General features: G+C 40.8%; 1 protein-coding gene across 2 annotated transcripts in view; it reads right to left on the bottom strand.

Annotated features, from left to right (window-relative positions):
• RPGRIP1L (RPGRIP1 like) overlaps nt 1-24,415 on the bottom strand; it is a 145,046-nt gene that overhangs the window by 23,313 nt on the left and 97,318 nt on the right. Inside the window, exons 18-22 of one of the 2 annotated variants that reach the window (XM_075837503.1) lie at nt 22,702-22,913; nt 16,526-16,606; nt 13,942-14,019; nt 9,730-9,880; nt 8,487-8,578 (exon numbers count right to left, since the gene is read on the bottom strand). In XM_075837503.1, the coding sequence (XP_075693618.1) occupies nt 8,487-8,578; nt 9,730-9,880; nt 13,942-14,019; nt 16,526-16,606; nt 22,702-22,913 (614 nt within the window). Of the gene's footprint in view, nt 1-8,486; nt 8,579-9,729; nt 9,881-11,900; nt 12,045-13,941; nt 14,020-16,525; nt 16,607-22,701; nt 22,914-24,415 lie in introns of those variants that run through there. The other variant, XR_012850555.1, reaches the window with a different exon arrangement.

Genomic DNA, 24,415 nt, shown 5'->3' with positions numbered 1-24,415 from the left:
CACCAAATATTGATTTGATTTAGATTTTTCTTCTGTTCGTTTACTTTGTAACTTGTTAAGTGAAAAAAACAAAAACTATTAACACTTCTATTTTTTAAAGCATTCTTACTGTGCAGCATTTTTCCACTACAGCCTAAAACGTTTGCACAGTACTGTATATATTTACACACCTCAGTCTGATTAATTTACATTATGACACTAAAAGACAATATGGAATAAACACCTTGCTTTATGACTACCCCTCTTTCCTTTGGCCGCAAAAAACACACAGGGACCATATACAGTCCACCATGAATTTCTACGCTCACTATGTGTATGTTTTAAGCCATATTGTTTAAATTACCTTTAGAATTATACAGATCAGTAGATTTAGAGCCACATGTTACATATTAATGTCATACACCAATATTTGCCTAAAAACACATTTTTCCAGTATATAATTTCCATTTGAGCTTCAATGAAATTCTAATTCTTGCTACATGCAGAGCAAATGAAATACATTCACATATCCAATGAACTGCAGTGAAGAGTACAATGCATTCCCCTAAACTCCCAAGCGTCAGATAAATGTCATTATTCGGAGAGTTACATATATCTGGTATAATTAGAGTGAAAAACGCTGCTTTATCTTGATGAATTTTTCCTCTCCAGTATTTTAAAAGACTCATAAATATTTAAAACAGTTCAAGTATTTCAAAATTTAATGATGCTGAGAAGGCTTGTTATGGCAAGGCAGAATTATAGGAGTATTTTATGAACAAAATGGTTTTAAATCAACCTGACAAACTCAACTGGGACCCTGATGTCCCTTTCGAAATGAATTTGTCAAGTGTTTAAAGAAGCGAGGATCTGAATGGAATTCTCTACTTTAGAAGCTTCCACTCAAGATAGATTAGAAGTGATCATGGATATAATACAATTACAGGAGCCTCTTTTATAAGATAGCGTTTCACAAATTTCATCCATGTAGATCTTTGCACATTATACCAATACCTGAAATAACTGGAAAAATAAAAGTTGCTAATGAAAATCAGTATCTTTTTAGGGTGACAGAGTCCAGCCCTTTACCATATACACTGTTGCCTAATAGGTATAGCATAGGTGAAGAATTAAGCATATTGTTGTTGGAGTCTTAAAGGGTTATTCCCAAATTGTGTCAAATTTTTTTTGAATGAATTCTAAATCAGAAATGAAATGATAAATCAATTGTTGTTAAAAAATTCATTCCATAACTACCTTTTGTTTTAAACTTGATAACTTCCTAGTTCTGGTTGTTTTATAAAAAGGGGTGTGAGCGGCTCGATGTCAATCAAGCTGCTCTGCACTGTGCGTGCACCCGACGTTGCTAGCTCATGTACTTCTAGCAGCATCGGCAGAACGATCGTCTCAACCAGGCATGGTAAGCCTGGTTGAGACAATCACACCGTGAATTTCAATGCACCCACTACTCGCTGCAACACCCCGCTACCCTTCTATGTAACCCACTTCCCCTCCTTGTGGAACAGTAGATGATTTTCAAACTGTCCACTGTATCTAAGCATAACATGTTTTATCATCATATACAGTTGCATGTCTAACACGCAGTACCTGGAGCCGACGGCTGATGTATCCCCACGAACGGTGGCCGGGCCGGCATCTAATGCGCATGCGCCGATATGCGCGTTCACGAGAGAAAGGACATCCTCTCCTAAGGAAGGAGAGTATATCATTGCGCAAGCGCGGCCACCGCTAAAGGTAAATAGTGGTGGCCGGATCCCTCGACAACGAGCTACAAACAAAGAGGGACCGACAGCGGCACGAAGAAGGAATATCAAGAAAACTACATCAGTGGGATAAAACAAGGTATTTACAAAAAGTAATAACTTTAGAAGGGTGAGCTTAATAGCTAGATTTATGAAGATGGGAATAACCCTTTAAAGGCCGTGTACACCTTCACAACTATTTCTTTTTATTGAAAATTAAAAATGAAACAAATTTGCAAAAACAGCCTTAGGGCCTATTCAGACAAGCGTTGTTCATGTCCACGTGCTCTCCGAGTGTAGGACAGACAGCACACTGATTGAACAGTTTTACAGATTAAAGTCAATAGGCCAATTCACATGTCCGTTAGATCCCGGCAGAGAAAACCGAAATGTGCACTACTTTGGGACGATTCTCGCACTAGACTCGCCCATTCAAGTCAATGCGTCAGTGGAAAAAAATGGACAGTACATGGATACCATCCGAGTGCAGTTCATGTTTTTACTGATGGGTTGCCAGCCAATGCTGAAAAGTAAGCAGAAAGTACTGCCAGAGCAGCATCAGTTTTTTTGTCGTACATGGAAAACTGATGACAACTGATGCCATGCGAATGTAAAAAAACTGACAAACAGAACACGTTTTGACACAATCCTGATTTAACTCTGATGTAAATTCGTCAGTTTATCCCCCTGATAAAACAAAGAAGCGTTTTACAACGGACGTCTGAATGAGGCTCTGTTTATATCTGGGTCGGAGATCACATCTGCTACGTTAGGGGCCTTCGTCGCAAATCCGGTGAAAAATGGCAGAAGAAATAGCATAGCGTGGAGCACTATTTCTTCTAGTAAAATGGACTGGACACCCTCACGGAAACTCGACAGCACCCATTAAAGTCAATGGCCTCCATTGGGCGCTGATAGTATCCTTCATGCAATGGCTTCAGAACTTTTTTCGTTCTTCCGTTCCTATGATGGAACATAGAAAACTTAGCGCAGATTGTTTACATCTGCGTCAGAATATGGTAAAAAAATTCCGGACAAAATAGTGCAGCATGTAACGACAGACACCATAATGGCAAACCCGCAGAACCTATTAGAGTCAATGGGTTTCTTCGGGTGCCGTTGCTGTTCATCATACAACGGATCCATTGCTTCCAGCATTTTCGTTGCTCTGCTCCTCTGACTAATCATAACAATGGAAACACTGAATGCAGATGTGAACCAAGCCGAAGACATCAATGATAAAATCTTCGATCGTTTTGTGCCTATGGATTCAATTGCTCAGTGGTTTTGAATAGTCTTTCTCTGGATCAAACAGTTCGCCTGAGAAAGATTGGGAACTTGAAGTTTTTAATAATGAACATGTCATAAAGCACTGATGTATCGATGTAAACCGATTCCTAATAACAGTTTCATTAAATGCGGCGGTCGCGATTGACCGCCGCATTTAAGGGGTTAATCGGCGAGGGATCACTTCTGTGATCCGACCTGATGTTGTCCCCCAGTACTAAGGCTGCTAGTAGCAGCCTGTACTGGGAGATGCCGGGCTGCGGGGAGCTCCTCTGTGCTCTGTTAGGAGCACATGTAGACTGACGGGCTGTAGGCACAAGGACCAGTGCTGCAGCCCATTAATCTACGTGGGGTGGTCGGGAAGGGGTTAAAGAAGACTAGCCTCCATTCACATTTATGGATATGACTAATAAATGTTGTGCAGTACCAATCATCTTGGTACAATATATACTGTACTTTTTTGCATTTGTAAAACATATTGGAGTTCGACAAGAAGTGTTATATACAAGTAGCTTAACTTATTAGAACTTGTATTGGTTCAAGGGTATTACTGACCGTGTGGAATTTTACAGCGGTTTGTCTATGCTGTCAAAACCAGTATTAAAGACTTACATAAATTAGAAATAATCATCTATAAAACATGTTTTAGTTAATTGGCTTCTGTTAAAGCTGGCTACAGTACGTGAGTCTATAGGAGCTTAGGCTGTCAGCCCCATTAGAGCAAGAGAAAAATACAGCACAACAGAATATGCTGGTGCTATATAACATAAGTAATAAATAATTATCCTACTAATCTGCAATGAATGGAAGGAGGCAGAACACTAACCACAAACTGGTTTTAACCAACGTGAGAACAAATTGGGACATATTTCCTAATATTGGCCTACTACCAAGCATTACACCTATATGGAATATTAATGCAGAGTGTCGTATTCATCAACACAGCGCATGCTGATGGGGAACTGTGCGATTTACTCACCACGCTGCTTTTTTACAGAAAATTTGGGTCAGAAAAAGTGGTGTCAGGTTTGATATTAATGGCGTACTCTAATAACTCAGACTTTACCATATATACTCTATCAAAGTTTGGCGCGAACAACAGCTCTCCCCAGATTTCTATGTATCTCCGTCATTTTAACTGTGAGAAAAGACGTGGCTGAAAATACTCTGCGACAGATTTACTAATACTGCCAAAGTTTTATTTTAGACAGTGTAAACTTTGACTAGGCAGTGAGAAAATGGGCCCAATTTATCACGGAGGTGCATGCTGCATGATAAATTTGGCACATCTACCTAGACATGCTAGACACTTTTCTCTTCCTTATACCACCTCCCGTTTAGCTTAGTTAATGCCAGTTTTTGTGGCCAAATTTTGATGCATTTTAAGCCATGGTTCCTTTCCACTAAGGGTATGTTCACACGGTTTATTTTCTGCCATATTTCGGGCAGAAAAATCGGAAGCAGAACTCCTCCGAACATCTGCCCATTGATTTCAATGAGAAAAACGGGCCGTCTGTTTACGTGGCCATTTTTAAAAATGGCTGCGTAAAAATACGCCAGCGAAAAATAACTGCATGTCATTTCTTGAGCTCCAGAAAAACAGCTCCAAAAATGGCCGTAAAAAACACAGCGAAAAACGCGAGTTGCTAAAAAAACGGCTCAAAACCAGGAGCTGTTTTCCCTTGAAAACAGCTCCGTATTTTCAGACGTTTTTTAGTAAGCGTGTGAACACACCCTCAGCCATACTCCCTTGTCAAACGTGTAAAAAAAAAAGTCTAAAATCGTTAATAAATGTAGTGCACAGCATGTACGCCAGAATTCTGGCACATTTTGAATAGTAAATCTTCCCCCGTGTCCCCCTCCTCAGTCACCTGTACCCACACCCGCTGTTCGAGGCAAAATTTAGACGGTGCTTGTATTAGAGAGCATAAGCAATATATGTGCAAGAAACTTTTACAATAGTGCGGTCATAAGGATATAGCCCATGAAGGTCTCGAGCAGTGGGGTGGTATATGTAGTGATGTCCTTAAAATTTGTCCAGCCCTAAGAAATTGATGGCCTATCCCCAGGATACACCATCAATATCTCATTGGTCGGGGTCCAACTCCCAGCATCCCCGCGCCGATCAGCTGTTTTGAATAGGCCGCAGCGCTCGTGATTTCCTTACCTGCTCACACTGTGAATTCCCGACACATTTGAAGCGGAGGTTCACAGTATTACAGCCTTCTCCCATTAAAGGGGCTTTCCCATCTGGGACATTTATGTCATATCCACAGGATATGTCATAAATGTCAGATAGATGTGGCTCCTACCTCTGGGACCCGCACCAATCTCTAGAACGGTGCCCCCTAAACCCTGTTCTACCTGGTTGGTGGTGAAGCAGGAGATTTCCGACCATGCAGAAGAAATCAGAATAGCTCTCTGAGCTACGCCGTTTGCGTAAGTCTCATATAACTGAATGGTAGTTACGGAAACAGAGTAACTCACATGCTACGCTGCTTCCGAAACTGGCATTCACTACTATGGGATTTACGGAAACAGCGTAGCTCAGCGATTTTCTTCTTCATGGTTAGAAATCACGCTTCAGTCGCAACACAGAGCGGTAGAACGGGGTTTAGGGGGCCTGGTTCTAGAGACCGGTGCAGGTCCCAGAGGTGGGACCCGCACCTATCTGACATTTATAACATATCCTGTGGATAAGTCATAAATGTCCCGAATGGAAAAACCCCTTTAACTTTAATGGGAGAAGGCTGTAATACTGTGAACCACCGCTACAAATGTGTCAGCGATTTACAGGGCCATCAATTTTTTGATAATAATCCGTTTAATTCAGAGGGACACAAGCTTCATTCTTAAATTAACTTGTGTCACTATGACAAATCCTTTTGACACATCCATGTTATCCTTTTATATTGTTTTATTCCTGAAAATCAAAAGTAAGACAACAGTGCATTTCAGCACGCGTGAGGGTACAGTAGAGCGGGCGAGATCAAGACGTAGAAGTTTACAAAACAGCAGATTACGTGATTACATTTAACGTGGTTACAACACAGACTTGCAATGTTTTACAGTGGAAGGTCTGGAAATACAAGTGTTGCCAGTTGGGAATATTCTTTTAATCAGGAGATTATGCATTCATTCTTTAGTATTCAAATGTATGAAAAATTCATAACCCATTGTCTAACACAGAGCACTCTCCCCGTAATTAACATGCCTCCGAGGTTTCTGCGGATGTGGGAGTAAAGGGGCGAGGAGTCATTATCCTGGGAACTCTTTACATGCTCAGTATACCTCTCAAAATGATTTTGTGATGGAGAGTATTGTAATTGCCGTGCCATTCACTTGTCCAGGTTCTGTTCCACTAAACATTAAATCACAGGCACAGAGATGCTCAACTTCCTAAGTGTATCACAGCGGGACATAAAACACACATGACAGTGAAATGAAGGTTAAGGTTATTAGTCCATGTTCTGCATGTGACCAGGAATTCCCAAGATTTGTATTTTTATTTTTTTTGGGGTGAGAATAAAATGGTTCGCAAGATAAAAGAGGATTATGGAAGCTCAAAGCTGAATAACTGAATAGGTTCTGGTCATAGCTATTTGGAAACAACATGAGACTGGGCAGAAACCACGGCAAAACCGTCCTTCCTGGGCCGACAGTTCAACTTTGAACATCATTTTGCAATTTATATAAAAGCATAAAAAGTAAAAACGTGTTGTCTTATCAGAACAACCGCTGTCCATATGCTCTGTTCGGGCATATGGATGTCATTAAGAGTGGACTCGTGTATTACATGGATGGCCGACGACATATCTCCTGCAGGCGGCCAAATCTTTCCCGGTAGAATCAGCTATTTAATGGGGGTGTCAGGGGCCGTACCTGCAGCGGTAAGCCTACCTTGTACTGGTTGAGCTCAGAATTAAAATCACAATTTTGCTGGTTGTCATTAAAAAATAAGTTGTCAGGCACATCCCTAACAGCTTAGTTGAGCTCCTACAATGCAGGGGGACAGGAGATTTTCTCCTATATTGGATTGCTTTTCAGTGCCTGGTGCTGTGAGCCTCATTTATAAAAAGTGTAAAACCGTAAAACGAGACCTTGTTGCCCATAGCAACCAATCACAGTGTAGCTTTCATTTTTACAGTGCACTTTGTAAAATGAAAGCAGAGATGTGATTGGTTGCGATGGGCGACAATGCAAGATTTTCTGTTAGACCGTTTTCAAAAATGAGGCCCATTAAGGTCAGCAAGGAATGCTGGGAGATTTTAGCGCTGAATCCTGCATAACTGAAAATGCAACTCTGAACTATAATACAGGACACAACTTAGGGTCTGTAAAAGTTATCTAATGTAAATTGTTTGACAGATGGAGGGGGCTCCCTCTGACACCCATCCAAGGCCACGAACATGATCGCAGGCCACCGATGTGTTTCCATGGCAGCCAGGGGCCAAACAAAGTCCCCCAAGCCTGTCATGGCTGTATGCCTGTTAGACATAGCCTAATAGGTTACCTGTAAGTTTTACACTGACAGACAGTAATGCTTTGGTATACAATGTATACTAAATCATTATATCAGCGATCAAAGGATCACCTTGTGAAGTCCCCTAGTGGCACTAAAAAAAACAATTGAATGTAGAAAAATAAAGTATATAAAAATAAGTACACAGTAAAAAAAAAAAAGGCGTAAACCCCCCCAAAAAACATATCTATGATATTGCCACAATCGTAAACAATAAAGTTGACACATTATTTAAACCGTATGGTAAACACTGTAAAAAAAATAAAAAAATTGCTTTTTTCCCAACACCCCCCAAAAAGTCCCATGTACCCCAAAAAGGTACCAATGAAAACTACATCTTGCATCAAGCATGCCCACATATGGCTACATCAATTGAAAAATCCAAAAGTAATGGCTCTTGGAGTGCGGCGACACAAATTATTTTCTTTTTAGAGTTTTATTTATTGTGAAAAAGTGGTAAAACATAAAAAAATGAAATAAATATTTGGTATCGCCATAATTGTACCGACCCATAGAATAAAGGAAACACATTATTTATGCAGCAAGGTGAATAGCGTAAAAAACAATGAAGGTATTGCTAGTTTTCTTCTATTCCCGTCCAAAAAAAAAAAGTTTATAAAAAGTAATAAAGTGAATTATATGTACTCCAAAATGGTGCCATTTAAAAATATAACTTATACCGCAAAAATAAAAAAATAAAAAGCCCTGATACGGCTGCATCGGTGGAAAAATAAAACACTATTTTTGGAGTGTGGTGATGCAGAAATTTCTTTTTCTCCCATAAAACATGCTTTTATTGTGCCAAAGTACTTAAAATAAATAAACAATATATTTTTGCTATTGCTGTAATTGGAACGACCAATAGAATAAAGTTAACACGTTCGTTATACCAGATGGCAAACCGTAAATAAATCAAAATATTTTAGCGCTCTTACCGGTTTCACTTCCTTCGTTGCGGGGATGATACAGTCATCACTATCATTTTCTGTCGATTCGTTTCCATCTGTTGTTTGTCGTCCATCATGATCTTTACCAAATAAATCAATTCAATTATAATCGGCTAGTTACATAGAAGCTAAAAAAAAACAGTCACTGCACCTTCACTTTCCCACCCGATCTTTGATCAGTGGTGGAGAGGCACAGGAAGGACATTGTGCAATACAGTTACCGAGGCAGCCTTACGATGCCCGATGAGTCTCATGCATGAGTCCTATTAAATAAAATTGGACCTTTACACAAGACTCGCCATCGGGAGAGTGAAGGGGTAGTGACACTTTAAGATCCCTATGTGCAAAGTCAAATGTGAGCTGCAGTAGTGTAGCAATCGGACAGATGAATCTGGATTTTGGCAAATGGAGGAATAAAAAGTCTAGGATCAGTTTTCAAGGTTTGAGCTGAGCCACTTTATTGTACATTGTACCTGGATAATCTAAAAAATGACATATTCCACCTTGGTGCCAACAGTTCGGGGGAAGGTCCTGCCCTGTTTTCAGACATGAGGTTTGTATAAAATGGTTTGTGAAGTGTATGTGGGAGATCTCCACAGAATTAGAATGCCGTCAGCGGGCCAGAACTTATTGTTCACATTACTGCCGGACCTCACTATTTATCGGGTAGCTGAATGGATACAACTCACTGCAGCCACACTTAAAAATCTAGTTAAAAGTTTATCCAGAACAGCGGAAGCGATTATAGTAGCCGAGGAGGAGAGAGCAACTGCATAATAATGCCCGGATATTGAGATGTTCAATAAAACACTTATGGATGTGATATTCAGATGCTTACATAGTTGTGATGTCATATCACTAAATGTAAATCTCAAGCAAAAGCCCACAATTTCAAATATTTATTGATTGGTAACAGATACAAAGGAATCATTTTGGGCCTTTTCAAATTTGCGTTTGATGTTTCCATTGCCCTGCTCCATTACAGGAGCAGAACAATGAAAATACAGAAAGTTTCGGTTGCATGACGGACATCATCAGCGCCCGACAGAAGCCATTGACTTTAATGGGTTCCATCGGGTTTCCGTCATGGTGTCCCTCGTTTTACCGGAATCAAAAGCGCAGCATTCTGCGCTAGTGGTTCCAGTATTTTGGACCGGATCTGTGAAGGAGGACCCTAACGTAGCCTCCAACACAGATGTGAACAGGTCCTTATATTTTAAAGAACACATACCTTCTGTCTCCAAATCTTCAGTTACTTCATCTTCTGACGTGTCAAAACGTTGAGCTTCATGTAGCCGGTCTGAAAGTGGAGACCTCTCCTGTACACATTCCTTCAATACCTCTTTAGTATTCTCATCTTCGGCATATTTAACTTGTTTTGTCTAGAACAAGACACTTCATGTATTATTGAACACAATTATAAGACAGTATGCAGTAAGCTCCTAAGCTCCCTCTAGTGGTGGCTGCAGGGTAGCCAGCATGTTATCTTTTCAAACTATGTCTATGCATGTGATTTGGAGTTCTAAATCAGAAAATTGAGGCACCAAGCGCTATAAAGAGATCAGCACAGATTTATGGAACTAAAAAACATCATGTTGATAAAAGGTGAAAATTCACTTTATATCCAGGAAACCTACAATGGATATGTTCGATTTTTTTGGCTTTTCGTCTTTCAGCATTGTCTGTATTTTCTCCTGCCAGCCAATGACGAACGACCAGCTGTGAAATTTGAGAATGTGTATTTTTTAATGGGATGGGAATGTCACTATTTAGACAATAATGCTCTGATATGCTGTTGGGTCATTGGCAGTGTTGTCATCTATTAGACATACATGTAATCTTTGTATGTCATGTTCTTAACCCCTTAATGATCAGGTCTGAAAGGGCCTTAATCACTAGCTTAATTTTTTTTAATTTTGCATTTCTGCATTTCAGCAGCCATAACGTTTGTATTTTTTCTGTATGGCTATATGAAGCCTTTTTGTTTTTATGCGGGAGAAATGATATATTTTTTGCCACAATTTGTGGGTACAAGTAAATTACTGGGTAATTCGTGTAATTTTTTTTGCGGTGTGTTTATAGAAAAAAAAAAGTGATTTCTGACATTTTTATATTTTTTATACCAGTCGTGTTTCACACTAAATAACCTGGTCAATTAATTCTTCAGGTCATATGGAAACCTAATATGTTGTTTTTTTTAATTATTGTTTTGATGTAATGCATGGGCAATAAAATATATTTGATACTAAATACTTTTTTATTTATTGTTTTTGCAGACTTTTTTTTTTTTTTATGACATTTTACTCCTGTATGCTAATACATTATACTATGTCACTATGAAACAGGTTTTTGATATGGCAACACGTAGTGTGTCTTACCAGCAGGCTTACTTGACAGACAGCCCTGGGGTACTTTTCTAGGTCCCCAGGACAGACTTCAGAGAGCCTCCCCAGTCTATGATTGGTTCACTGGGAAAACTTGTACACCAATCAAAGGTGGGAGTCCCCTTTTATTATGCCACAGTCAAGTACCTTGGCAATCAAAGTGTTAAACGACCAGGATCAGAGGTTCCTCTGATCCCGGTCGGATACAGGAGGCAGCTCTATGAAGAGGAGCTGTTAGTAACAACCCGTTCTTAGATCATGAGCTCTTACTGCGCCGCTCCTCGTAGAAAGAGGACCTGCACCGCCCACCGCCAAAAGACACTGGGTGGTCATTAAAGTGTTAGTACACATTGATATGATGAACTGAATTGCAATTAAACGTGCCCATTGACTCAGGGTTATAAAAATGAAGATATCCTTACGGATATTTCCACTGTTCAGGGAACCACAACACAGTCCAGTTCACTTGAAGGGGGCTGTGCTGCAGTTACCTGCACAGCCGGTGGCCGTGAGCGCCGCTGTGCAGGAGAAGTACTGAAGTGACCTCTCTTCATTTTTGGGATTGCCAAGAGACCTCAAGGTGGACCCCACCCCAGATTATAATGTTACGGCATGTCATAACGATAAGCCATACTATTCTAAAATGGGAATACCCCTTTAAATTAGTTTGGATTTCATGTCATGAATGTTGCAAATAGGCCCATCTGATATGCTAACCGCTACTTTAGCTTGCGTAGCTATATAAACATATATAGATGTGTATCACTTTAAATTTCTTTATGACAAATTTAACAGACGTCTTGACATTTAACAGTGCTGCATTTCATTTGTGCTCTGCTACGTGTGAAATGCATATTACAATAATATATATAGCTGTGCTAACAGCAATTGTAACTTTTTATGCTATTAATAATAAATCTGCTAGTTAGACACTTGAATTACACAGTGAGAACTGACAGAAATAAAGAAATAGCTCATATGAACGGAGTGAAAAGTAAATTGCCTCTGGAAGGTTCACCTACAGGTTGTCCCAAGATAAACGGACTAGTCGCATTCTTGACAAGTAGAAAAGAGAGAGTACGTATGAAGCAGAGCAGCATTACTATAGACTCGTGGGTGTTTGACAACCATCACACTGAATATAACTAATATGTACATTCTCCTGTAAAGAATAATAATGTTTAAAAAGGTTAAGATACAGATGTAGTTTATCAGTTCCGAGCTTTTTCAGCAAAACATCATTATGAACTATTCGTTTAGTGAGTCTCCAACATTGAAGCATTTAACAATGAGGTTTTCATTTACCAAACTGCAACAAATGACTGGGTTCACGAAATAACATGAAAATACAAAGTCACATAGGATTTGCATACACGCATACACACACACACACACACACACACACACACACACACACACACACACACACACACACACACACACACACACACAGGGTCCATCCAAGTGATATACATGTTTTAAGGACCAATTCCCCCTTACATGCTTTACATATTTATTACACCTTTAACAAGAAAAAAATGCATATATATTAATATTACATGCGTATATATAATTACATATGCCAGTGGTAACCTTCAGTAAAAAAATTGCATTAAAGAGTATCTGCAATTTCAGCAAATATTTGATATGTCATAGATACATATCAAAAGTTTGGATAGGTGGGGGTCTTGGTGCCTGAAGACATAAAAGTCTATGAGAGCCGTCTTCAGCCTAACAAGGAGCGCCAATCACAGTCAAAGATGCAGGGTGCGAATCTGTGCGCTTCTGCACCTTGGTTTCTGTGACTGTGGGGGTCTTTGCACCTGGACCCCCAACGGTCCAAAATGTTTACATTGCCTCTATGACATATCAAAAATTTGCTGAAAGTGTAATTACTCTAAGTTTCAGGCTGCAATCTTCAGCCATTTTCAGACCCCCTGAAATTCAGTTTGCAACCTGCTCCTAGTTTTAGAGTTTTCTCCTGTGGGCATGTCCCTCTCCATAATAAATACTGGATGTGAGGTCAGGAAGTCCAACATGCTGCGGCCTTCATGTATCAGCACAGCTTTATTTCTGTACTGCTTTTCCCTTCTGCAGACACTGATACAGCACCTATGTGATCTACCCTCCCCTGTGCAGGCACCGATGCCCCCTGCCTTCAGACTTAGAGTAGGGAGATGGAGAAGAGCTCTGCTTTGGGCAGCCTCTTCACCTTCCTGCTGGTATCTCCCACTGACCTTACACTGAAGCCCCAAGCACACGGCCGTATTTTTCATCCGTAATTACGGACCCATTCATTTCTATTGGCCACTGAAACCTTTTTTACGCATCGGTGTCCATGCTGAAAAAAATGATAGAACCTGTCCTATTCTTGTCCGTAATTACAGAACGGACTCTCCCATAGAAGCCTATGGGCGCTTCCGTAAATATGGACAGCTACGGCTGTGCATCCGTAAACCATCCGTATTTATGGAAGCGTTGCTATGCAACATGTTGGTGACACAGTTTGCAGCCTCCCTTTTTTTTTTTTTTTTACGGATCCGTATATACGGATCGAATACAGATGCATTACGGACCGTATTTGCGTATAAAGTTCCGTATATGCGGATAAGTTACAGAGGACTATGGATCCGTATTTACGGATAGATGAAAATACGGTCGTGTGCATGGGGCCGGAGGGAGGGGAAGAGCAGACAACAGGCGCTCAATAAAGCAGATAGGAGCTGTGTGTAACTATTTCAGAAGAAGCACAGCCAGCCCCGTAAAGAATAGCACAGACCTTTACAGCAAAAAAAGAACGGTAGGATATTTTTAAAAACTATTTAGCAAGTTGCTGAATTCTATCTATACACTGAGGTATTTTGAGGCACCTAAGATGGGGGAGTGATTGTCTATGTGATATCTATATATCACATCATGGTAAGTTACACGGTTATACATAGCCCTCAGTACATTGTTTTGTCTTCCCCAATATATGCAAAGGGAGGCGATAAACATTTTACTGCAGAGGACATATATGTTAAGTATAATTATTAGTGTTCACGAATATTTAGGTGTACCTCAGAAATGTTTAAGACTGTTACAGGATTTCTATTGAGATTTGACTTTTCATCATCAATAGTATGATCGACTGGATTCTGAAATCACACAAAAATATGCAATACATTTAAAGGTTAAATTGTGACCAACTCACGTAATACGATTTATACAATAAACCCTAAATAAGTCCTACAAAAGCCACACATGACTGTTGTGGAAACCAAAAAATAGCTGTAGACAGAAGAATGGCTTGGAGAAAGTCTGAACATGCATCAAGGTGCTGCTGTGAAGGCGAAGGAGAGGAAATGACCAAAACCCCCTTATTTGCATATAAACGTATGTGAAGTCCGGAGGCTGCATCCTTAGACCCTCACCTTTAGGCTAGATTCACATGGGCGTTGCGCATTTCGGACATGTGAACGGCCACATTGAATTATATAGGTATAGGCATTATTCAGACGAAACAACGGCCGTCACACGGATCTATATTATTCAATGTGACCTTTCACACGGCCGTTGGTTCAACGGACATGTCCTATTTTTTCACGCATCCCTCCATAGACTCTAGTCTATGGGGAATGCGTGATATCGCATTCCCGCAGCGCAGAGCACGGATGCACCTCGGACGTGAAAAACTGCCTTTTTTCACGTCCGAGATGCGCAATGCTCATCTGAATCTAGCCTTAGATTTATTTTCACATGCAGCGTTTTCAGGCGTATTTCGGGGGGTAAACGCCTCGAAATACGCCTGAAAAAATGGTAGCTGAACGCCTACAAACATCTGCCCATTGAAATTCATGGCAAAACCGGCGTTATGCTCAGACAGGGTGTTTTCTTTTACTCTTTTTCAAAGTGTCAATAGAGAAACGTCTAGAAAAATCATCCCAGAAAACGTTTTCAGCTTGAAAAACGGCTGAAAATCAGGGGCTGTTTTCTCTGAAAACAGCTCCGTAATTTTCAGCTGTTTTTACTTGTGTGTGTGAACATACCCTTACCTGCAATGCAAGCATAAGCTCCATAGTCACAGGGAGAAGCACTTTATTATTAAATGAAGTATTTCTTCATGGCTGATCCCTTGTCAAAAAGTTGCTATTATCCTTGTGGACCATGAAAGTCCAACAATCTGAGTGATTTTGGGCAACCAGTCCTCCTTCCATGCATCAATGCCAGGACTCCTGTTCACACTGGCAGTTTTTCCCACGTATTATATAATATAATCATGGGAATAACAGGAGTTATTTGAAAGTTTCATAGGCTGTGAAACATCTTTGTGCTTTTATATGATTTGCAGCTCTTCAGCATCTTAAGCTATTTTTACATTTTTATTGATGGCCTATCTTTTTGATAGATCATCAATATGAGATCAGTGGGGATCTGAAACCCGGGAGCCCCGCCGATCAGCTGACTGAAGGAGTATCGGCGTTCATTGTCTTAGACTTTTCTTAGTTTACAGGCACAGCGCCGTACATATCCAGAGGAGCTTGACTGGGATTACAGTTCCGGTCCCATTGTGGTGAATGGGACATAGTTGCAATCCCAGGCACAGATTCTACTAATGTGTACGTCGCGGTGTCTGGTAAACACTGAAGAGGTCACGGCGAAAAATGCTGCAGCCCCTTCAGTAAGCTGAGAAGCGTGGCTCCCCGAGGTCGGACCCCCATGGATCTCATATTAATCACCTATGTTAAGGATAGGCCATCAATAAAAAATGTCCAGACAACCCTTTTAAGATTTTTTGTTACTTATATAGCGCCAACATATTTTGAAGCACTGTACAGAAGTTGTCCTCATTCTCTGTCCCCAGTGGGGATCAAAATGTAAATACCCGATTTGTATATTCTTGGAGCACCCAGAGGAAACCCATGCAAACAGAGTATAAAAAATAGAAACTCATTGCGGATGTTATCTTTAGTGGGGTTTAAGCCCAGGACCCCAGTGCTGCAAGGCAAGAGTGCTAACCACTGAATCACCGGTTTCTTCTTCAGTTGCTAAATTATAGTCAGCGATTTCTTAGCTGTACGTGTTTTTGGGATGGCTCCTTGGCATTCAATATGGCCACTAGTTCAGCTTTCACAGGGGTACTCGCCTATATTTGCTAAATTGCCGAATGGAAGCCTGATGGGTTATATAGTGATAATTTTCTGTTCAGAACTTAAAGGGGTATTCTAATTTGAGCAAATAAATATTATTCCTTGTATAATGAAACGTTATACCGTTTTCCAATATACTTTCTATAGAAATTCCTCACGGTATATAAAAGTTCTGGTTTTATTGTGATTCCCTCTCGAAACGTCTACATAATGTGTCCCATTCTGGTGGACAGGCATGTCCAGTAGCTCAGCCCGCCGCTCGGATCCTCTTATACAGGGGCGGTGGGGTAATTGCTGCTATAGTGCAGACCTAGGGTGCGCCATATATGGGGGGACATGAGTGTATTCGGTGAGTTGAATCCACACAAGGTCCCCATGACAACACTACACTTGACAGAAATCAGAACAGGAAGTGTTGTCATCAGAATCGATCAGGAGCACAGCATTAGGCTTGGGATCGGCAAGTTCACCCAATCATATCTCAGCATAGAAGTAATACTATAGAAGTTCTTACCAGGGTTTCCACGTTAGTATCAATAAAAGAGACTTTCTTATCCGCTGTAGATTTCCGTGTCCTTGGCTTTGGCTTTGGTGCCTAAAATATACACAATAATTAAAATGTTACAAATCTATCATATTAACCCTTGCCCACCGCTGCCATTTTTAGTTTTTTCATTTACATTTTTTTCATCCCTGACCTTCTAAGAGCTATAACTATTATATTTTTCTGTCTAAATATGAGGTTTTGTTTTTTGCTGGATAAGTTGTAATTTTTAACGGCAGCGTTTTATGTACAGTATAAATGCACTGAGAAACTTTATAAAATGTTTTGTGGGTTGGAATTGAATAAAAACAGCAATACCTCCATTGTTTTTGGGGTTTTGATTTACAACATTCACCGTGCAGTAAAAAAGGCATGTTAACTTTATTCTGCGGGTTAATACGATTACGGCGATACCAAATTTATATGGTTTTTATGTTTTACTACTTTTACAAAAATAAAAACATTTTTATTATCAATTAGTTTAAAAAAAAATGTTTTGCATGGCCTTATCAGGACCAAAAACGTTTTTATTTGTGCGTCAATGGAGCGGTTTGAGGGCTTACTTTTTGCAGGTTGAGCTGCAGTTTTTATTCGTACCATTTTGGGGTTCATATCACTTTTTGAACACTTTTGATGAGATGGGGTGACCAAAAAACAGCAACTCTGGTATTTCTATTTTTTTTTTTAACTGCGTTCACCGTGCGGGATAAATTATGTTATATTTTAAGATTTTGGATCGTAACGGACGTGGCAATATCAATTAGGTTAATATTTTATTTACATTATCTTACATAAAAAAAAAATGGGAAAAGGATTTTTTTTTACTTTGAAGTTTTTTTTTTTTTAACATTATTAAATTAAATTTATCAGGTCCCCCGGCTGCCATAACAACCCATTGGCACCCCACGATCACATTGCGGAGGCACGATGGGATGACAGCGGTGGCCCACATCCCCTGTCTAATGGCTTAGATGATGCGGTCGCTATTGACCCCGGCATCTTAGTGGTTAAATTGCCAGGATCATCTCGGATCCGGGCCATTAGAGCAAGGCAGATTAGTGCGGATATCGGGAAGGAATTAAACAAGTTACAAAAGGTATTACAAATCTTTAGCGATAGCACTAACACACATAAACTGGTCAACATAGACATGGCCTAAAACCATTGATAATGGAGAAAAAAAAACATAAATGTCATATGTAGAGAAAGGTTTATGCCTATTGACCCTAATATGGAACAGCCTCCTCTCATTTTACACCAGCCTCAATAACATCAGACTGACGATCTAGATCAGGCGAAATTTACCATAGTTCTAGCGGATACTTTGCCACCCATTAGAACTGTATAATGCCGAGGACTGATAGTTACAATGAATGGGCTGTGTGTGCCCCTATGGCATAACGCAGATATTTCACAATATTCCAGTTGTGTGAATGGTGCCCACAATGAAAGCAAAGCAACCGTGATGCACATAGACCACCATGGTCCATTCCTTGTAGTGACCGTGGGGTTTTCAGCTCACGGACCGCCAACTATACAACAGTATTTTTTCCCTTTTTATAATTGTATATCAGAACGACGATAAAAGGTCTTATTTAATTTTTACAAAACCTGGGAGTTACTTACTGAAAACCTCCAGTCCTTCACTATAGACATAAAATATATAAATGTGCCTGCGTATAAAGAAGTATAATAAAATTCATCTGGTTTCTGGGTAGAAGAGATGTTCTTTATCAGCCTGTTAAAACTATTTCGGGTGTGACTGCAATTGCCACATAAAAATGTGTTGGCTTACAAATATTTTGGAAGTGAGAGTTGTCGCAGTCAGCACAATGTGTAGGACACATGTGATCTGCTCCTCAGACCAAGTTTTTATGAGTTCCATTTGTAAACACTAACTGTTTAAACACCACGTTCACTGCATTGCAGAACCATATGTGCTATTCATGGTGGATCTGAGGTTAAGTAGATCTCCATTATGTATTAAAGGAGTTCTCCATAAGTGAACCTTTGATGGTCTATCCTTAGGCTAGGAAGTTAATGTTTGATAGGTAGCGTTACCCGGGACCCTTCGTCGATCAGCAGAATGAAGGGATCACGAAGTTCTAGGGAGCAGCGCCGCGTCCTCTTCAATGTTCACACAGGCACAGCGCCGTCAATATGAGTGTGGCTGTGCCTGGTACTGCAGCACAGTCCTATTCGCTAGAAATGAGATTCAGCTGCCATACTCTGAACAGCCGCCCGTATGGACAAGCCGCCGTGCCTGTCACTCACTGGAGAACCTTAGCAACTTCACTCTGTTTGGCCGTGTCGGACCCTCACCAATCAAACATTGATGGCCTATCCTAAGGAACCTAAAACTTGTATGAACTGTTTTATGGCTATAGAAATATAATTTTGGCATTTTCAGTGCATTGCTTTTGCAATTTGTAATAAGTATTAAACCTTTTTCACATAATTGTTACTGTACTCATGTTTATTGATTTGATTTTACACTGATGAGAACAGAAGATTAAGGGGTTTAAAAATTCTAATTTTGACCAGATTTAATGCAAAAAATATTGGCTACTAAGTAATATTTAATTATGAATACACTTGACATATGCATAGCTTAATACAAAGTAATCACTGAATCCACCCTGACAAATTCCTATAAATGTCAGCATGAGGAATATATTGTATATTGAATGGCGATTGTTACTGCCATATGCTCCGTCATTACTTACCAAAGTAGTACAAGTACAAGGTCTTAAAAGGGACTGTCCGATTTGGACAACCGCTCTCCAAAAGGCAGGTCACCTGGTTATTTTTTATCACTGGAGCACCCACTCGGTGAAGCACAAAAGTTAAACATTAGATGGTACCCAATTAAATCAATGGGCGTCCATGTAATGAAAGGAGTTTCCAGAAAGAGAGAAGTTTTTTGAAATAGCGCTCTCTTTCTTTTCAATGGTTAACCCTTTTAAAGAGGACCAATCACTTCTTTGAAAACTTCATAAAGCTGTAGGAGACCTAATTACAAGACCTCTGTCTAATATATATATATATATATATATATATATATATATATATATATATATATATATATATATAAAATTTGAAAAATTTAATAAAATGCCCCATAGAAGCGAAGACAGCAGCAGTGATCAGTCCACGTCTCACAAGATTTTGACAGCTCTGTGAGACTTTCTGCTTCTAAGCTTGGAGCAGGGTTGCCAGATTTACTGGTTTACCGCCAAATTGGGCTGCTTTTTATCTTATCAACCCACCCAAACCTAGCTTGGCCATTGTAGGTCTTTGGTTGGGTTGATAGTGCTGCACTTGCTAAAAAAAAAATATATATAAAACAAAGTACAGCCACAGCAGGTAACATCATCACCAGTAGAGAGTCTCTGCTCTGCTAGTAATATTTCCTCCTGCTCAGACAGGATTCCCCCACAGGACTAGGAGGTGAATTATGCTGGGTTGGTTAGTGGGGGTCTATTGGGGGCACTGTGGCTGTAGTTATATCTGAGGACACTGTAGCTGTCACTGTATTTGGGAATACTGGTTGTCATACATGTGGATCCTGTGACTGTCACTATATTTGGGGACACTGGTTGTTATATATGGAGGCACTGTGACTATCACTGTGATTGGGGACACTGTGGCTATCACTGTGATTGGGGACACTGTGGCTTTCACTGTGATTGGGGACACTGTGGCTATCACTGTGATTGGGGACACTGTGGCTATCACTGTGATTGGGGACACGGTGGCTATCACTGTATTTGGGGACAATGTGGCTCTCACTGTATTTGGGGACACGGTGACCATCACTGTATTTGGGGACACGGTGACCATCACTGTATTTGGGGACACGGTGACCATCACTGTATTTGGGGACACGGTGACCATCACTGTATTTGGGGACACGGTGACCATCACTGTATTTGGGGACACGGTGACCATCACTGTATTTGGGGACACGGTGACCATCACTGTATTTGGGGACACGGTGACCATCACTGTATTTGGGGACACGGTGACCATCACTGTAATTGGGTGTCACTGTGGCTATCAGTGTATTTGAGAACATCTTGATGTCACTAATTTATTTGTTAAAACCACGAATGGTCTATCCTGAATAAAGTAATAAAATGCTCCATGTACTGGGAGGGAGTCTTGGCGATGTAAACATCGGGTGACTTCTGGCCGATCGTTCAGATTGACTTTGGCTGGTTTGTGAATTTATACCTGGCAACTCTGACAGAGGGGGGGGGGGGACACGGGGACTGTGGGTGGGCAGTGTGTGTACATTACTTCAGCCTCATCTTCAGATTAACCCTTCACCAGTGCCTGTCTCTTCCTCCTCTAGGAGATTAACCCTTTTCAAGCAGGGCTGGGCTACAAAATACACAGGGAAATCTTATTACATGGCTGAAAAAAATAACAATATTCTGTATGTAGTAAAGTTCAGGCACCTGGCCGGAGGTGGATCTCAGACTCCCTGTAAGCAATGTTGCTAAGCTGTAGTCACAGATCACTGCTATGACCTAATGCAGAAGAGTTAGGAATTGCTGCGTTTTTTCCGGGCCTGGAACAAACACAGCAGAATAAAGTAGCAGCATTGTGGATGAAATGTAACAAATCTCATCCACATGCTGCGTAAAATTTCCGAAATTGACCTGCGGTGCATATTTTTCGGACCGCACCATGTCAATTCCTGCTACAGAAAGTGTGCAGAATTTCTGCGTTTTCATAGGGGATGTCTCCATCTCCTAACATTGGGAAAAACGCAGCAATTTTGGCACAATTTTCTGCCGCAAAAACAGCAGGAAATGGTGCGTTTTTGCTGCAACAGAAATCCTTTGACTTTCTGCGGTAATTCCGTTGTGTGTGGACAAGCCCTAAAACAGCAAACAAACAGCAAGTGCAGGTGCTTACATATCCTTTTTAAGCTCATGACTAGAGTGACTCTAAAAGTGTTAACACACAGTTTGTTAGTTTTACATACCTTTCCACAATCTATGCTTATTTCTCTATTTGCAGCTCTATTTTAGTTTTGAAATAGCTAGCTACCACTTTGTACCCTGTCTGGATGACTAGCAATAAAGTACATGTAGTTATGAACAGTGGCGGTCACAGGAATTTCTTTCTGCTTTAAGCTGAATGCACACGATGCGTATTACATGCGTTTTTGCCACGCATATTTGCGTGCGGCAAAACGGCAGCGTAATACAGTACCAGCATAGTCAATGAGATTACAGGGAATCTCATGTCCACGCTGCAGTATTTTTTGGGACGGAAATTGAACAGTGGTGCATTTTTTCGGAACCGCAGCGTGTAAATTTATCCTGCGATTTCGTATGCGAGTTCTATACCTCTAGTTCTACAGAAATACACAGCAAAACTAGCATGAAAACGCTGCGATTTATTCAGCAAAACGTAAAAACCGCACCGAGAAACGCATCAGCTTCAGGTGCTTTTTATTGCGGTTTTGCTGCGTATTTTCCGCAGCAAAATACACAACGTGTGCATTCATCCTTAAAGGGGTTTGACAAGTTATTTAAAAAATTGGCCATGGTAGGAGGGATGCAAAAAAAATTCAAATAAAGAGCCATTACTCACTTCAACGTTCCCCGTCGTTCTAGTGCCGCCGCTTCCGGTCCTCGCAGCTGCTGGTTATTGACATAGCTGTAGCGATGATGTGCTTGTATACTCACATGATCGCTGCAGTCAAATCACTGGTCTCAGTGGGTATATGGCACAGGATCGTTGAGGCCAGTGCTTGGCTGCAGCGATCATGTGGGTATACGGGAACGTCTTCCCTGCAGCAATGTCAATAATCAGCGCTGGGGAGGAACAAGGAACGGAGAGGCGAAGCTGGAACTATGAGGATCCGTGAGGCGAGTAATGGTTCTTTTTATTTTTTTCATCCCTCCTACCTTGGCCAATTAGAAAACTCCTTTAACAATATATTATTTCTTCATGTTACACAGGCTTTGAGTCCTTCACATTCAGGCAGCAGGAAGCCCGAGAAAAACTAAGAAGTTAAGCTTTATGGTCAAAATTCAAGACAAAGCGGAACAAGCTCCAATGTTGCCAACTTATTCTGTTCAAGGTAATAATATATAATTATGGTTAAATACAAAAATTGTACTTACAATAGGATCAAGTGCTAAGGTTTTCAGCTTTGGCGCCTGCACTTCGTCATCTTTAAGTAAGCGTACAGGTACTGGTATTTCCTTCGGCAGCTCATCCACCAATGGTCCTGTCAGAATTGTTTCTCTTGGTGGCAAATATGTGGATTTCCACTTTAATGTGACCTTAATGGTTCCTCTTTCACTCCCCTTAAGATCTGTAAGCTGAAATGTACCTTTAAAGAGATATCAAAAAATACAAAATATGAGATGACATTTAGGGTTATCAAGGCAATCATATTGGTATAGGTATATTATGTTAAAATAAACTATATCAATTCATAGCTAGTACAAAATTTTTTTTTAAAGAAGCACTCCGGCAATTTTTTTATTTTTTTTTGCACATATAATGTCTACTCACCAGCAATATTCTATTTGGCCCCATGCACACGCACTTATTTTTTTTCCCCCGTAAATACAGGTACTTTGTCACACATATTCGACCCGTATTCAACCAGTATTTACGGACTCGTGCCCTTAAATACGGGTCCGTTGTCACCAGTATTCTACCCGTATTTACGGACCCGTTTTCCCTGCACTAATCGGCAGCCCCTTCTCTCTATCAGTGCTGGATAGAGAGAAGGGGCAGCCCTTTCGGGCAGAGCTTCCGCAGCGATTGAAAGTAAAAGAAGTTCATACGTACCCCGGCCGTTGTCTTGGTGATGCGTCCCTCTTTTGACATCCAGTCCGACCTCCCTGGATGACGCGGCAGTCCATGTGACCGCTGCAGCCTGAAATTGGCCTTGGAGTTCTGGGTAAGTTAACTTTTAATACTATTAACTCCAGCGGAAGTCACTTTCCTGGGTGCTGAAAGAGTTACTGCCGATCAGTTAACTCTTTCAGCACCCTAGACAGTGACTATCCCCTGATGTCGCCTAGCAACGCTCCCGTAATTACGGGTGCACACACGTAGCCACCCGTAACTACGGGAGCCTCATAAACTTCTATGGGCCTGCCCGTGCCGTAATTATGGCCTGAAATAGGACATGTTTCATATTTTTCAACGGCCCGGGCACCTTCCCGTAAGCAAACGGGAAGGTACCCATGGCCAATAGAAGTCTATGGGCCCGTAATTATGGGCCGTAATTACTGGCGTTTTTACATTCGTGTGCATGGGGCCTTAATGTCATTTGTTTCTTCACAGCTCAGTTGCATCTATACATTTTGAACCATTTATAAAAGGCAGCTGTATCATGTGATCTCAGTCTGACCACCAGAATAGACCATGCTCTCATGCGTAGACAGGTCAGTTTCCCCTGTGTGGAGGACTTCCCGTGAACTACAGCATTACATCATCACCTATCAAACCCCTCCTGGCAGCACGGACACCATTTCCATCCCCCACCAGCTCCACTCCCCTTGCTCCTCTGTATGTCCCGATGCATACAGTGCTGCTGAAGAGATCATTCTGCCCTAAGCAAGCCGGAGCGCAGTGATAGAATAGGAGAGTCTATACAATGATTAGCTGCAGAGTTATAAAACTCCTCTGATTCACACTGACTGTCTATACTATCTGTGCGTGCTGTGTGCAGACAGTCCAGTGTATTTCTATCAGATGCTGCTCCTCACTGTCTCCTGCTTGTAAGGGTTGACATGGAGAAATATATTACTAGCACAATGCAGAGAAAACAGGCTGAAGCTTCATCACATAGAATACACCGAGACTGCAGTGTGAGTA

This window comes from Rhinoderma darwinii, chromosome 9, assembly GCF_050947455.1.
Source record: "Rhinoderma darwinii isolate aRhiDar2 chromosome 9, aRhiDar2.hap1, whole genome shotgun sequence".
Lineage (NCBI taxonomy): Eukaryota > Metazoa > Chordata > Amphibia > Anura > Rhinodermatidae > Rhinoderma > Rhinoderma darwinii.
The sequence above is the reverse complement of the archived record's forward strand: the minus strand, read 5'-3'. Positions and strand labels throughout refer to the sequence as shown.